The sequence below is a fragment of the Stegostoma tigrinum genome, chromosome 13 (assembly GCF_030684315.1).
Source record: "Stegostoma tigrinum isolate sSteTig4 chromosome 13, sSteTig4.hap1, whole genome shotgun sequence".
Lineage (NCBI taxonomy): Eukaryota > Metazoa > Chordata > Chondrichthyes > Orectolobiformes > Stegostomatidae > Stegostoma > Stegostoma tigrinum.
Genome location: NC_081366.1, coordinates 41,134,628 through 41,150,011, shown reverse-complemented (window position 1 = coordinate 41,150,011; position 15,384 = coordinate 41,134,628). Strand labels below are relative to the sequence as shown.

Genomic DNA, 15,384 nt, shown 5'->3' with positions numbered 1-15,384 from the left:
TACAGGAGGTTGAAAGGTGGTGAGGTGCTTGCAACAGTGCAGAGGCCATACAGGGTTGATGGTGTAGAAGGTTGGGGTAATGGGAGGCAATGGAGGTGCATGATTCATAACCGTGAATGAGGGAAGATGTTGCAAGCAACAGTGAGAGTGGCAGAGGAAAGTCTTTGCAGGAGGAGATTGTGAGGGAGCAAAGCATATAACTCCTGAACTGGTAGAATTTCCTCTAGCATTGCTGGTCATTCCTCTGCACCTCTGACAGAGTGTTGACCTCGGAGCAGGCTAGCAGGATCTGGTGGCATGGCGTACTCTGCTTTCCTCTGGGATGGGGATACCCCTCCATTACACTGCCTATGTCCATCATGACATCCAGGTTCGTGTTGGAAAACCATTGCACCATCTTTCTCTTCTTCAGCGTGGTCAGGTTATGTCTGTCAGTGAGCAGGTTGCTTAGGAATGTCAATATTCTCCAGGTATACAGCAGCCTTTGGTATATGGTGCAGCTGCTAGAAGTACTGGTCTTTTCCACAGTGTTCTGGTGAATAGTGAGGTGTAAGACAGGGTTAGAACTGGAGGTGAGGGATGCCACAGCGGGGTGGGGTGAGGAGTAGGAAGCTAAGAGGGGCGAGTGTGGTAGGATTTGGCGAGAGGTCATGCTGGGCCTAGTGGTGAGTACCCTTCCAACAAACATGATGTAACAGGCATTTATCCAATAAAGTAAAATTCAGCCCTCCTTTTGTACATGTATATGCGGGTATTGCATGTGCACAGACAGCAGAATAACAAACTGTTAATGCATTTCAAAGCTGTATATATTTTGGGAAACATAGGTAACTCAATGGAATTAGTAGTGCATACATTATTTTGGACAAAAAAGGAGGATGTTTGGGCTAGAATTAAGATACTATACTCTTGAGCCTCCTGGTCATGTGAACTCTACCATGTGGCATTTATTGAAGTCATCCATTTTACAGTCAATCCAGTAAAGACATAGATCAACCATCAAACCCGCAGACAAGGGTGGCGCAGTGGGAGTATGGCGCACTGACCTCTACATTGCCAAGGCCAAACGTCAACTCTCCGACACCTCCTCCTACCGCCCCCTTGATCATGACCCCACCCCCGAGCACCAAACCATCATCTCCAACACCATCCATGACCTCATCCCCTCAGGGGACCTCCCACCCACAGCCTCCAACCTCATTGTTCCCCAACCCCGCACCGCCCGTGTCTATCTCCTTCCCAAAATCCACAAACCTGCCTGCCCTGGTCGACCCATTGTCTCAGCCTGTTCCTGCCCCACCGAACACATCTCCACCTACCTGGACTCCATTTTCTCCCCTTTGGTCCAGGAACTCCCCACCTACGTCCATGACACTACCCACGCCCTCTACCTCCTCCAGGACTTCCAATTCCCTGGCCCCCAACACCTCATTTTCACCATGAACGTCCAGTCCCTATACACCTGTATTCCTCATGCAGATGGCCTCAAGGCCCTCCGCTTCTTCCTGTCCCGCAGGCCCGACCAATCCCCCTCCACCAAGACCCTCATCCGCCTAGCCGAACTCGTCCTCACCCTCAACAACTTCTCTTTCGATTCCTCCCACTTCCTACAGACAAAGGGGGTGGCCATGGGTACCTGCATGGGCCCAAGCTATGCCTGCCTCTTTGCAGGTTACGTGGAACAGTCCCTCTTCCGCGCCTACACAGGACCCAAACCCCACCTCTTCCTCCGTAACATTGATGACTGTATCGGCGCCGCCTCTTGCTCCCCACGGGAGCTCGAACAGTTCATCCACTTTACCAACACCTTCCACCCCAACCTCAAGCTCACCTGGGCCATCTCCAACACATCCCTCACCTTCCTGGACCTCTCAGTCTCCATCTCAGATAACCAGCTAGAAACTGATGTCCATTTCAAGCCCACTGACTCCCACAGCTAACTAGAATACACCTCCTCCCACCCACCCTCCTGCAAAAATTCCATCCCCTATTCCCAATTCCTCTGCCTCCGCCGCATCTGCTCCCACGATGAGGCATTCCACTCCCGCACATCCCAGATGTCCACGTTCGTCAAGGACTGCAACTTTCCCCCCGCAGTGGTCGAGAATGCCATTAACTGCGTTTCCCGCAACACATCCCTCATACCCCGCCCCCGCCACAACCGCCCCCAGAGGATCCCCCTTGTTCTCACATACCACCCCACAAACTTCCGGATACAACGTATCATTCTCCGACACTTCCGCCATCTACAATCCGACCCCACCACCCAAGTTATTTTTCCATCCCCACCCTTGTCTGCCTTCCAGAGAGACCACTCTCTCCACGACTCCCTTGTCCGCTCCACACTCCCCTCCAACCCCACCACACCCGGCGCTTTCCCCTGCAACCGCAGGAAGTGCTACACTTGCCCCCACACGTCCTCCCTCACCCCTATCCCAGGCCCCAAGATGACCTTATACATCAAGCAGATGTTCACCTGCACATTTGCCAATGTGGTACATTGTATCCATTGCACCCAGTGTGGCTTCCTCTACGTTGGGGAAACCAAGCGGAGGCTTGGTGACCGCTTTGCAGAACACCTCCGCTCGTTTCACAACAAACAACTGCACCTCCCAGGCGTGAACCATTTCAACTCCCCCTCCCATTCCTCAGACGACATGTCCATCATGGGCCTCCTGCAGTGCCACAATGATGCCACCCAAAGGTTGCAGGAACAGCAACTCATATTCCGCTTGGGAACCCTGCAGTCCAATGGTATCAATGTGGACTTCACAAGCTTCAAAATCTCCCCTTCCCCCACTGCATCCCAAAGCCAGCCCAGCTCATCCCCTCCCCCCACTATATCCCAAAACCAGCCCAGCTTGTCTCTGCTTCCCTAATGTGTTCTTCCTCTCACCCATCCCTTCCTCCCACCTCAAGCCACACCTCCATTTCCTACCACCTCATCCCGCCTCCTTGACCTGTCCGTCTTCCCTGGACTGACCAATCCCCTCCTTACCTCCTCACCTATACTCTCCTCTCTACCTATCTTCTTTTCTCTCCATCTTCGGTCCGCCTCCCCCTCTCTCCCTATTTATTTCAGAATCCTCTCCCCGTCCCCCTCTCTGATGAAGGGTCTAGGCCCGAAACGTCAGTTTTTGTGCTCCTGAGATGCTGCTTGGCCTGCTGTGTTCATCCAGCTCCACACTTTGTTATCTTGGATTCTCCAGCATCTGCAGTTCCCATTGTCACATAGATCAACCAGATTGTTTGTACAGTGACATTGTAAAACATTGTTATAGAGTACAGGCAAAAGCTGAACTCATTGAGTGTGCTGTTTTATTTTACAATGTTTTGTTTTGGATGGAATCGCATTTGAAATTAGATTTGGAAACTTTATTTCAATTCTAATTGGGAGTAAGTTCACCAGATCATATTTAGCATTTGGCAAAAGGAAACATGGATTTCCAGAATGGGAAATGGAAATCATTAACCTGAGACAAGAAGAGATGTTCATATGTTTAATTAAAGGACATTTATTTCTTTATTTTGCATTACTAATAGCCCAGAGGACAGTTAAGATTGTTGTGGTTCTGGAGTCACACGTAGATCAGACCAGGTAAGGATGACAGATTTCCTTCGCCTAAAAATGGTGAACCAGATGTGTCCTGAAGAAAAGATGATTTGTGGTTATAGCTTCCAAACTTTTATTGAATGCAAATTTTACATCTGCCATGGTGGGATTTAAATCTGTCTACCCAGAACACTAGCCAGGAATTCTGGATTTTTGGCCCGGCGATGTTGTCATCATGCTTTGTAGCGTAGAGACCAACAGTTTGTCACAGATCAGAGTACTGAATAGGCAAGGGTGTAGACATGTTGTTACATCAATGACATACTTACTGCACAGAGAAAAGTTGGGTCTGTCGGGCTGCTGTGAAAATATTAGTCCGGTGTCTGGATCTTCTTAGGCCAAAGAAGTGGACCATGATCAGTCCTGGGGGTTTGGGTATTGCTTATGATTAATTATCAAAGGCAAGTCTGTTGAGTTCTGGGGATGTGCGAAATGCACGTTTGGGGTTAGAGTTCATTGGACTGGGTTGCTAAAGGAATAATTTCAGTGGCAAGACCAGACAGAAGGGCAAGATCTCATGGATCACAGGAGCGGGTAGGGAGCTCCAGAAGGTGTTCTTTCCACAAGTCACAATTATCTTGGATTCTACCTGGGCAGAGCACATGGCCACCAAGACTATGGCAACTCACAACTTATGGGGGCTGAGAGTCAAGTGGAGATATCAACAGTTGTACGAAAGAGATGGACACAAGCTGGCTGAGTGAGGAGGTGGAGGCTGAAAGGTCATGGCAGACAAAGGGGCATCAACACAAAAGGATCATGAAGGATAAGGTGGTGGTAGGGGGGGGGGGGGGGGGGTTGCTCATGTTGCATCTTAGGCAGAAGCTGCAAATCACTCACAAGGACACTAAGTTGAAACCTTGCCATTCTCACTCCAAAATCAATAATGCAATATTGAGAAAAATAGCTACCACTTTACACAAACTGGGCAGAGTAAGTAACTGCATTTCTCTTCTGTTGTGCAGTGTAGCGAATCTGCAGAAATTAATTTGAAAGTCGCCTGTGTTTACAATTTCTGAGTCATATTTCATACCAATACAAGAAGACAATGCTTTGGAATTGCCACATTCATATACTGAACCATAAGCATGCTATAACATGATCTGAGCTTTACAAGGGTGTTCATTTTTAGGGAGGAGGTGCATATCAGGATTTCTTAATGTCAAAATGTCACTTTTCCAACACTTTAGTTCTGCAATATACAGCTGGGTAAACTTATATAGCTGTGAATACCTACTGAGGCATGATATTGGCCTCCTTGTGAAGCCTCCTTGGCATTGCGAGATGCTTCAAAGTGACTGATTTGATAGCTCAGAAGTAGATAATCGAAAAGCTGTATTATATCTGACAATCCCAACAGATTATTAGATCAGGTATCAGCTATGGGCATTGACAACACAGTGTAGGGCTGGAGGAACACAGCGAGTCAGGCAGCATCAGAGGAGCATGAAAGTTGATGTTTCGGGTTGGGACCCTTCTTCAGAACTGACATTGCATTTGATGGATTCTTTGTGTCTTTGCTGCATAGACAAAGACCATTGAAGGAAAGAAATTGTTGTCAGCAAACCCAGAAGCCTCCAGATGTCACACAGTATCCAGAGGGAGAAACAGCAGGTGAAGATCCTACAAGGAAGAGGAAGAAAATGCTCTGACCTTGCACCTACAGACCTCACTGTCATTTTATACAGCTCACAGAAACATGGTGGGGGTAGAGATGAAGGATGTCCCAGGAGAATATCACTGAAGAGTATTATCTGCTGGAATGAGGCCTGTGCTCAGAAGGGATGGGTGGCCATCCCATCTCTGTGACTGTCAAGGTTATAGCTGCCTTAAACTTTAACGTCTGTGGCTCAATTCAAGGAGCAACTGGGAGATGTGTGGCATTTCCCAGTCCTTTACTCACAGATACATTCAGAATGTCGCTAATGTTTATTTTCCATGGTCAGGAGAGTAAAAGCAACTTGGGCACTGGAATTCTCCTCATTCACTGGCTACTTCAGAGCAGGTTGCAAAACCCTGCACCCAGACTGCTTTGAGGGCACCCTATCACTAACTTGCAGAATTCATCAAAAGAAAAGCTGTTCCACTTAAACAATGTTCAATTTATCTGTGACTATTGATGCTATATTTTAGAGCTCTGTGATATCTAAGAGCTGCCATGATGCACACATACTGGGGAACTTATTGGCTCCTTCCCACCTCCAATCTCCTCATCCATGCAAGGACCAGGAGTCAAGGGAGACCCCTTCCAAACATAGCTGTTGAAATGTATATGAAACCCTCATACTTTTGCAGAACTAAGGCACAGTACTGTCTACACTTTCACCAGGTCAATATAAGAACAGGTCACTGGCCTTCTCAAGATTTCATGTGATGTCAATGGCAAGGCCTCTCTGTGAAGCTTTGCAGAGTAACCCAGAAAAGCTGTGTTATATTATTTTGGCTTGTTGTGCCCTTCACAAGTGGGATTTTCTGGACACAGAGGAAATGAGGATCAACATCAATGTTCTGACAAGATGAGAATGAGGATGAAGACGTTGCCCAGAAGGGACATCTAAGCCAGCAAGATAGGCCGATGCATCTTCAGGCACAAGAAGCCAGAGAGTGTATTTGAAACCTGCATTCAGCATGAATGAGGTCGTTTGTACCTTCTTTCATTATGTGACTTTTGTTCGGTTTTATGGCAAGCAATGTCCCTTCAGTGCAAAGGTATAGTTATGTTTGCAGTCCTATAACTTTTCTGTTGCTGAAGTTTATCCCACTTCACGTAACTACATTTTACAGCTGAGAGTAACTGTTCAGGAGAACAGAGCAGTCAGTGAGACAGGGCAATAGCATTGCATGTTGCTAAGGTTAGGTGTTGTTTAATGCTTTCAGTCAGCAGAGCAGTGTTTTGCAATAGTGTCTCTCATGAAAGGCAGCAGGTTGAGGACAATCCTGAGGCACCTCCATCATCAGTTAACATTTAACTTTTCAGTGCTCGCATAGACTGAAAAATTGCCCCAAAAATGCTTCAGCATCGTGTAGGATAGTTTTTAATTCCGAGAGGCAGCACTTTGTGCAGTTTATGTCAGAAGGCCACCGAGCTACAAGGGAGAGTAGAGATAAGACCTTATCTTCGGGTACCTCCCAGCAATGGCAATGTGTGCTCCCCTGAAAAATCCAAAAGGAAGAATGAAACTTTGTCTCCAGCGATGTGTGGAATCATCATTGATTCCATCCTTTCATCCAGGGTGGGGTGGTAAGTGTAGATGATTTGTGCAGAGCAGGCACTATCACAAACCTTGCACATTGCTGGTAGCCTCAGTGAGGTCCACCTTCACTATAGTCATCAATGTCATGAATCAAGGATCTTTGACATTTGAGGAGATCTGCAGCCAAGAAGTCTGTTGGTGAGAGAGATAAATAATGCATGGTCTCTGAAACCTTTTTAAACCTGGGGATGTATAAAGAGGCTGCTCATATCTATCATGGCATGATTTTACCAGGATCAACAGTGATAAATACGCACGAGAAGACATTTTAAAAGTTCAAGTAAACATATCTTTATACAATTGCATGGTTATTTGTAATGTTGCCACCTATGAGCCCTCGTTACTTTGTTTTCCCCCTTCCACCATGTCTAAGTGCAGTTCTGAGTCTGCAGTTGGGGTAGAGGGGCCCTGCTGTTTGGTAGATTTGGCTGGTTGACCTTGAGGCATTTAGGCTTAGACTGTCAAAGCCTTCTGAGGATGTCCTGCTCAGATGCGTGCTTACCCTCCTTCGTTCGAACTACTGCTGGTTTGGCATTCCAGGCAGTGTGGAGAAAGAAGGGCCAGGCATATCTGGTGGCTCCAGAGAGGAACTTTCTGAGGGCCTGTTGTAAGTCTTTTCACAATGGGTCCCTGCTAAGAGAGGAAGAGGCACAGGGAATGAGGTCAACTTCCTCATCTCCCTGTCACCTTCCCATTGATGCTGATTACCTACGGCTACAAATATGAAGGGGAGATTCATGCATAAATCTGATTGAGACATTGAGTGAACTCGATGTGGATCTTCATGTCAGTGGCCAGCAAGTTCATGGAAACAGCCAGATAAGCATGTCAGAGCCAGCACTGAAAATGGTGGTGGATTCCTCCATCCTTCAACCCAGTTTATGATTCGCTCTGCCAAATCTTCTTACTGTTCTTGCGCTGACCTGTGCATTCTGACAAAATCATTTCTGGCCAAGACCCTGACAACTGTGATGAGCAGGTATATGGTCTCTGAAGTGCGAGTGTCAGAGACCTGAATTATTCCTTCTTCAACCCACTGTGGAGGCAGATCTGTGAAGGTACTTCTGAGTTTAATCTAGACAGAGAACTCCACTGAGAATCTCCAAGGGGGATTGGTTTGAGAGCATTCAATCCAACGATAATTACTGTTGGCATGGAAAATCTAAGCCGTTCATTCTTTTTTGTGATAAACAATGACTCACACGTAATAGTTTCCACTGTAAATAGTTTTCCACTTCATACATGTAGAGCTTGTCAAAGTACTTTCTTTTTCTGAACCTTTTCAGTGCACCACTGTCCTTTTAAAGTAGGATTCCCCAAAATAGAACACAAAGTTCAAAATACAGTCTTAGCAATGATTTATGCAATATTTCAACTGATAGCCAAAGGAGGCATGATAAATGGCCTGCACTATTGACCTTGTAAATACCAAAATGAAGTGGACAAGATATTTTCAGGAAATTGTTCACAATCACGTAAATTCATCACAATTTGTTAAAAGAACATAATGAATCGTGTCATGTTTTCTTAGTTTTTAAATTCTCTACCTATAACATAATAACAAGTGATTATTGCGTTTTAAGAGTTTTTCACACTAATTTTGGGGCATGGAAAAAATTATATTTTAAAACAATTGTTGCACAGACAATGAAAGTGCTGCAGCAGAATCAACTTCATGAGTAAAACTGTATATAGTCATAAGGAAAATGGCATATGTATTTATGGAGTTTTGCACCATTATAAGAACAAGAGAACAAGTGTTATAATCTTGCATCCTATAGTTTGTTGTAAATTTAAATAACACATAATTTACACACCTTGCAAAACTAAAAATTTGTGGCAGAAATTATCTAGTTGTAAGCATATTGTCACACATCCAGCAATGATTTAGTTTTCTTATGGAACCATCCTGGCTGTGCTCTCTAACTTGGAATTGCAATTAAAATGCTTCGTTTTAACAATTTGCTCTTTTGTATTATGGAATGCAACTGAGTAAATGCTGAAGTTTTTCAACTGAAGTTTTTGAGAATTCTGTGGGATTCTAACATGCAGTGAGATTAATGTGTGGTGAGGTAACACAGGGCTATTTACAGAATCATAGAGTTAAAATGCATGGAAACAGACTCTTCGGTCCAACTTGTCGTTGCCAATCACGCTTCCCAAACTAAACTAGTCCCACTGGACTGTGTTTGGCCCACGTCCTTCTAAACCTTTCCTATTCATGTACCTGTCCAAATGTCTTTTAAATTTTGTAACTGTTCCTGTGTCTACCATTTCATCAGGCAGTTAATTTCATATTTGATCTCTTTGTATGAAAAAGTTGCCCCTTAGGTCCCTTCTAAGTCTTTCTCCTATTACCTTTAAATTATGTCCTCTAGTTTAGAACTTACCTACCCTAGGGAAAAGGCTTTGACTATTCACCTTATCTATGCTGCTCAGTATTTTATAACCCCTCAGCCTTCTACTGCACCCTTTCCAATTTTATAATATCCTTCCTATAACAGGGCTATCAAGCCTGCCTACTTACTATTGCAGCAGTTAGTAAACTTATATTCATGATTTTACAAAATGGCATATCCAAGAAATTGATGGGTTCATGCACATTTTATTGAATAGTAAAAAAGTGTTTCTGAGTTTCCAGAGGGCATGCTCACAATGTCAGTGTTTCAAATAACAAGTTAAATATGAAGCCTCAGTTCCAGATGAGAAAATTACAAGAGGAATTACAAGATCATATCCATGAAAATCTTCAAAAAGTTTTCACGCTTTGACAAAACAAGAGTCAACAAAGAGTGGAAGAAAATGGATAGTATGCTTAATTTAGCTTTTAGTGAGGCACTACACTGTGCCTTAATTAATTTAATAGTTTTGATACCATGCTATCATGCATTGGCAGCCAAACATGTTGCTTTGGACTAATCAACGTTTCACTGAATATGCTCATTCGTGCTATCAGCCACTCCTTTACATATAGAGAACTTAAAAAATACAAATAATTTTTAACTGTCAAATTAACTGCAATGTTTGTACATCAATTGCGATAACTCAAAAGCTTTACCAATTCTGCAGAGAGAATGCAAGTAAGAATACAACACAGCCAGATTTTTTTTTTAAACACAGCACAAATATAGCTCCACATATTGTTAAGAAACTTAACCACATGCATAGTTGCATTCTATAGATGCTGTACAAATTCCTAATTCTGGCACTATTGGGTGCACGTTAAATACAAAAAATACTGTGCCATTTGTAACTGCTCATTACAGGCAAGTGACAAGCAAAACCTAGTTATGTTATGTCAGAACTTAGCAACAAAAAGATAAATGCCAGTAATTTGGATTCCAGTTACAAGCAACATGATCGGATAATAGATTACCGTCAAACAGATCTGATAGCATCCAAATACGCAGAAATTGGACAGGGGTCTTTATACAAAACAGAATTATCTGGTATTTGGCATTTAAAACATTTTGCAACTTCAAATTTGTTTTTCTAAGACTTATATAATTGCAGAATTTCAATACTAGTAGCAAAACTTTTATTTTAAATTAAGTTATATTAATCATATAACTATATTTATGCATGAAACATTTTTACTTTTAACAGTTTTGAAATGTTTGGTGCTACTCTCAAATGCACCACTGGATGTATCAATGTGAAACAATTTATTCAAGTTTATAAGAGACCTTTGTAAATGTCTACTCTTGTTTTCATTAGGGAAAACAAGTAAACAGCTGAACAGCCTCTGATCACACTTCAATACATAACTTGCATTTAGTCTCACCTTGTCTATAAGCACTGATGGCAGTCCCTCTAAACAAGATGGCCAAGGTTTCCAGCTTTCTATCACTAATTTTCTGTGTGGAAGTTATGGGGTTTGTGTTTTCTTTTATAAATTTATTCAAACTGTTTGCTTCTCAATGAGCAATACACTGTCTTGAATATGAGAGGCTGGAACAACAAACAGTTGACACAGTACAACTGCAGAACTGTTGAAATCTTAGAAGCAGGTCACTGGATGTTGCTGTTGTCATCTGTCCCATTAGACTCTGACATATTCATTTTCCCAGTTGAATGAAGACTGCCAGAATTGGATACTGCATCTCTTCGAGGAGGCATCCTCTCATTGATACGGTCCAGGCCTTTTGCTTCTTCAAAACTACTGATTTTATGCTGAGGTGTAAATCCTCGGATAGCTAGAATTATTGATTATTGTTTTGTGTTGTTTGATAAGTGAAAAAAAGAGAAAAAAAACAATTAAACACTGATTATATTGTTGCAAGCATACATTTGTTAAAAAGAATAGAAGCCTTGTCTGATCAGCATTTAGTTTCACTTCCTGTGGCAAATTTGTGATTGAACTTCTGCAGAGGGTTCTATTAATAGCTGTAAAAAGACATGCTTCCCTGTGGTTTCTGCAGATTCAGATATGACAGAGGACATTTACCACATCCTTTGTGGAAATTTAACTTTAAAATTGTTTTGAAATTTTACTTGAACTTTACATTTTTTGCATCTTAACAACAATAATTTTATTTTGTAAACCTTGATTAATTGATTTCTAACATATTTGCTTAATGAATTTCCTTCACTAAATACCATCAGCTGAAGACTTTCCCTGAAACAGATTTTATTCTCAACAATGTGATATTTCGTATGTTTGAATGTTAATAAGAGCTATTAAACATTACAGTGTTACTCTTTTCCATAGCGAAACTATAACATAAAAAGCTGACAGAAGTATACAACTATCTATTGAAGTAGAGGTCACTGCTGCATACCTCTGTAACTTAGTAATGCTTGAATTAACAATTGGATGTAGGCAAAAGGCCTATATATGAAAAAATGACACTACACTTCGGCTGCCCTGAGAATTTTCTGTTTAATAATGGTGAATCAAAACAAATATTATTTGGGACTTTGTAAAACAAGAAAAATCTCTCCATGGGGACAGGCAAAGGTTAATGTCATAAGACGTGGAAATTTACAATAATCTTCAAAAGGAAATTAAAATCAAAATCAAAAGCAAACTCTTGCAACCTGCAAGGGTTTGAGGAGCACTTGCTGTTCCTTTACACAACAAACATCACCAGTCACCAGACAGCCACTTAGTCAACAGTTGTTGCTTTTGCTCTTGTGTGTTTAAAACATATGCTTAAAAAAACACTCTACTACCTGTACAAATTGGTCAGCTGTATTTCTCAGCGATCTGCTGTTAAATTTAGAAGCAAACAAGAACAAACTGTGCAACTGCAGCTAAATAATGGAAAGGATTAAGACACAAAAAGGATGGAGTTTGTTAAAATCGCAATATATGTCATGGTTATGGCATGTAGCTCACTTTCTACTTTCATAGGCGTAAATAAGGCAAAGCGAAAACATTTTACTATCCTACATTTTCAAAAGATTAGTTAAACAAAAAAATGTATTGGTAAGTGGCAAATATATCAACTCTTCTTTCATATTGCGAGCCTGGTTCTCTCACATTAAGAAGCCTATTTACGCCCATGGCTCTTGAACCTGAAGAATGTATGTAAAACAAAATAACATCACTAAAGTCTATCACAACAAATACAGTGAGCAAACGCCCCATATTACCTTCATGGGTTTCAACACCCTCAATGGCCTCAATAGCCTCAACAGTAGCTGAAGAGAAGAGAAGGGTTGCATGCAAAATGAATGAGAAAGTTGAGTGGGTTTTCAGTGTAATAAATATTCAACATGTTGAAAACAGGAAGCCCCATGGAGCACAGTGTGGGAGTGGCAGTTGCATATACAGTACACTCGAAAAAAAGCATCAGCATAGTTTCAACAAAAATATAGCCAATTTTTGTGCATATAAAGAGATATGGAAAAATTAATGGGCAGATTAAATGACATGAAAATTTAATTTATTATCACAAAATGGATCATTTCAGACTTAAATGGTATTATGAAACAATATTATAAAATGACCTGTAGGCAGTTCGTAGAGCAGAAGAGATGGTTGACTGTAGCTACAAAATACAAAGTTTGTTTGCATGTTTTGAATATATATACATATATATACTGTAAAACCAGACATTGTTCAGATTCAATATTTGTATTTTCTGGTGATTAAACAGATATATACATAGTAATCATGTTAGTTTTGTCTGATACATGTACGTGTACACTTTTTGAGAAAACAGATCATGTTGGTTTTCTTGTGTAGTATTTGTAACTCAATCTTCTTATGGATGAGTAATATTGGAAGTTGAAGTGTGAAAAAAATAACACCAACTGTTATCTTTTGATAGCCCTTTAAATTCTCCATATTCTGTAGAATTACTATTAATAGGCAAACTCATGATACTTATTTTAAACACAATCATGCATTGTATCAGGCAGAAGCTCTGGTGCGCAACAGTAATTTAATCTTATTATGTGATAGCTGAAGCTGTCTATCTTGATCTGAATTACATAAAGCCATTTAAAAGAAAATCTTATTGCATGGTTTAAAAAAAGGTATTACAAGTCGAAGGTTAACAGAATATTCTGTCCTTACCATGTTCCTACTTATAGTGAAAGATATAGCTGTAGTTAGAAAATAGCTTCCAGTATAAGGTACATGAGAGACACTTGCAACTCCACAATATTTACTCTTGGTATTCGCTGATCATCACCACATTTTGGTAACAAGTTAAATTGTGAACTATGTTGAGTAGAGGGATTTTTATTAAATATTTTTAGCAACTGTTTTTATTAATTACAAATCTTGACTTGCAATTAGATGGAATCATCATGAAGGGAAAGAAATATACAGCAGCCTTTATTCTGGAGAAGGATCTAAAATGCATTTTGATTATAATAAAAGGTGCAATTGGGTAACAAAAAACAGTACAAGAATACCTCTATTAAGATATTGTTATGCGCTAGTTTTGTTTAAAAATAATTATAACACCATATATACAGAATTTAGTTCCTCACTTATGGACAGGGTTTTTCTTCTCCGTCAAATAAAACCTTGTCACCCTTGCAAAAATTGACAAACAATACAGCATTTATGGAATTTCCAAGTGATGACGAGTCAAAAATAGCTGAACAGTTTTAATAAACCAATTTTCAGATCTTGAAATTTGTGATCCAATGATCATTACATCAGCTGAGTTCTGTGGTCAGTACTTTGTTTTTTAAATATGTAGAATATAAATTGGGCTACAAAATCTTTATGCAGTACCTAAATTCTTTCTCAAAATTGATTTTTGAATGATATGCAAAATATGAATTTCACTACGTTTTCCATTTACAATATTAGATAGCATCACATTCACCAACATAATCACCCTTCAGCTTATTAATGGGAAAAAGTTAATGATGAAGAACTTCTGTGCAAAATTTTAATTTAGCCATTAATATTTCTGCCAGTATTTACCACACAAATATTATCTGTTAAATAAAATGTAGAAACTTCTCAGAAACTATTGTTAGAAACTGTCGGCTGAATTTTTCTATTTCTGTCAGTCAGTTGCATGAGAGTGAGTACTGTGGGATTGAATCTTTAAATCTGGGAATTTGCAAAGTGAGGGAGATCTTTTATTAAATATGAGAGACCTAAGAGAGGGACCCAAAGGTAGTTGACCTAAGAGCTGATGTCCAGAGGCATTAAGTAGTGTGCAGGTAGATATTTGAAGAATTTGAATATTCTTTTCTATCTAAACTGGGTTTCAGCAAGGTTTGGTTCGATAAAATATTCTAGATTAAATTTATAGCACAACTATTTGAATTCAATAATATAACAAACGATGGGCATTGAGTGGTGTTTTAATCTTGCAAGTTAACTAATTAAATATAAAAAAAATGATGATGTGTTATGGTGTGGTATGAGGGAACTGACGGAATCCTGTGTGATCCACAATGACATCTGCATCCAGTGACCACAGTTCAAAGGACTCGAGCTCAGAGTTAATGAGCTCTAGTCAGAGCTTCAGATTCTGAGATACATAAGGTTGCGGGGGTGGGGAAGTACCTGGCTACTTTGTTCTAGAAGGCAGTTATACTCTTTAAACTAGGCACTTCAGATTTGGTCCATGGTCGGAGATAAAAAGACATGACTTCAATTATAACAAGTACATATATCCAAAAAGGAAGCCATGCAGCATCGTCAGCCCTTGCAAAATGTTCAACATGTTTGACGTTCTTGCAACTTGTGGATAAGAAGATCAATCGCCGGGAGTATGAGCAAACTGACCATGTATATTGGCATACTATAGTAGTGGAGGGTATTGTTTGGGGGAATAGAAACTGTTATCTGCAGCCAAGAGCACAAGTCCTGAAGATTGTGCTTTCTGCCCAGTGTCAGGGTTAATTACATCTCAGGCCTAGAGAGGAAATTAGAATGGGAGGGGAAGGGTTCAGTTGTCATGGTCAATGTGGGTACTCAGTAAATTTACCCTTTGCCATCTTCCACTAGCGAATGATTACATAATGATTGCAAGCGGTGGTCACATTAATTCATAGAAACTTAACACATTTTCCTCATTGAAATCTGCAGGGTTG

At 40.9% G+C, this 15,384-nt stretch overlaps 1 protein-coding gene across 5 annotated transcripts in view; it reads right to left on the bottom strand.

The window, feature by feature from the left end:
* Nucleotides 1-9,456: 9,456 nt before the first annotated feature.
* The window catches only part of ppp3ca (protein phosphatase 3, catalytic subunit, alpha isozyme), a 490,580-nt gene continuing 484,652 nt past the window's right edge, over nucleotides 9,457-15,384 (bottom strand). For 4 of the 5 annotated variants that reach the window (XM_048543080.2, XM_059650712.1, XM_059650710.1 and 1 more), the window contains 2 exons: nucleotides 12,466-12,513; nucleotides 9,457-11,063 (listed from right to left, as the gene is read on the bottom strand). In XM_048543080.2, coding sequence (XP_048399037.1) covers nucleotides 10,879-11,063; nucleotides 12,466-12,513 — 233 coding nt within the window. In that variant the 3' untranslated portion in view covers nucleotides 9,457-10,878. The remainder of the gene's footprint in view (nucleotides 11,064-12,465; nucleotides 12,514-15,384) is intronic. The other variant, XM_048543081.2, reaches the window with a different exon arrangement.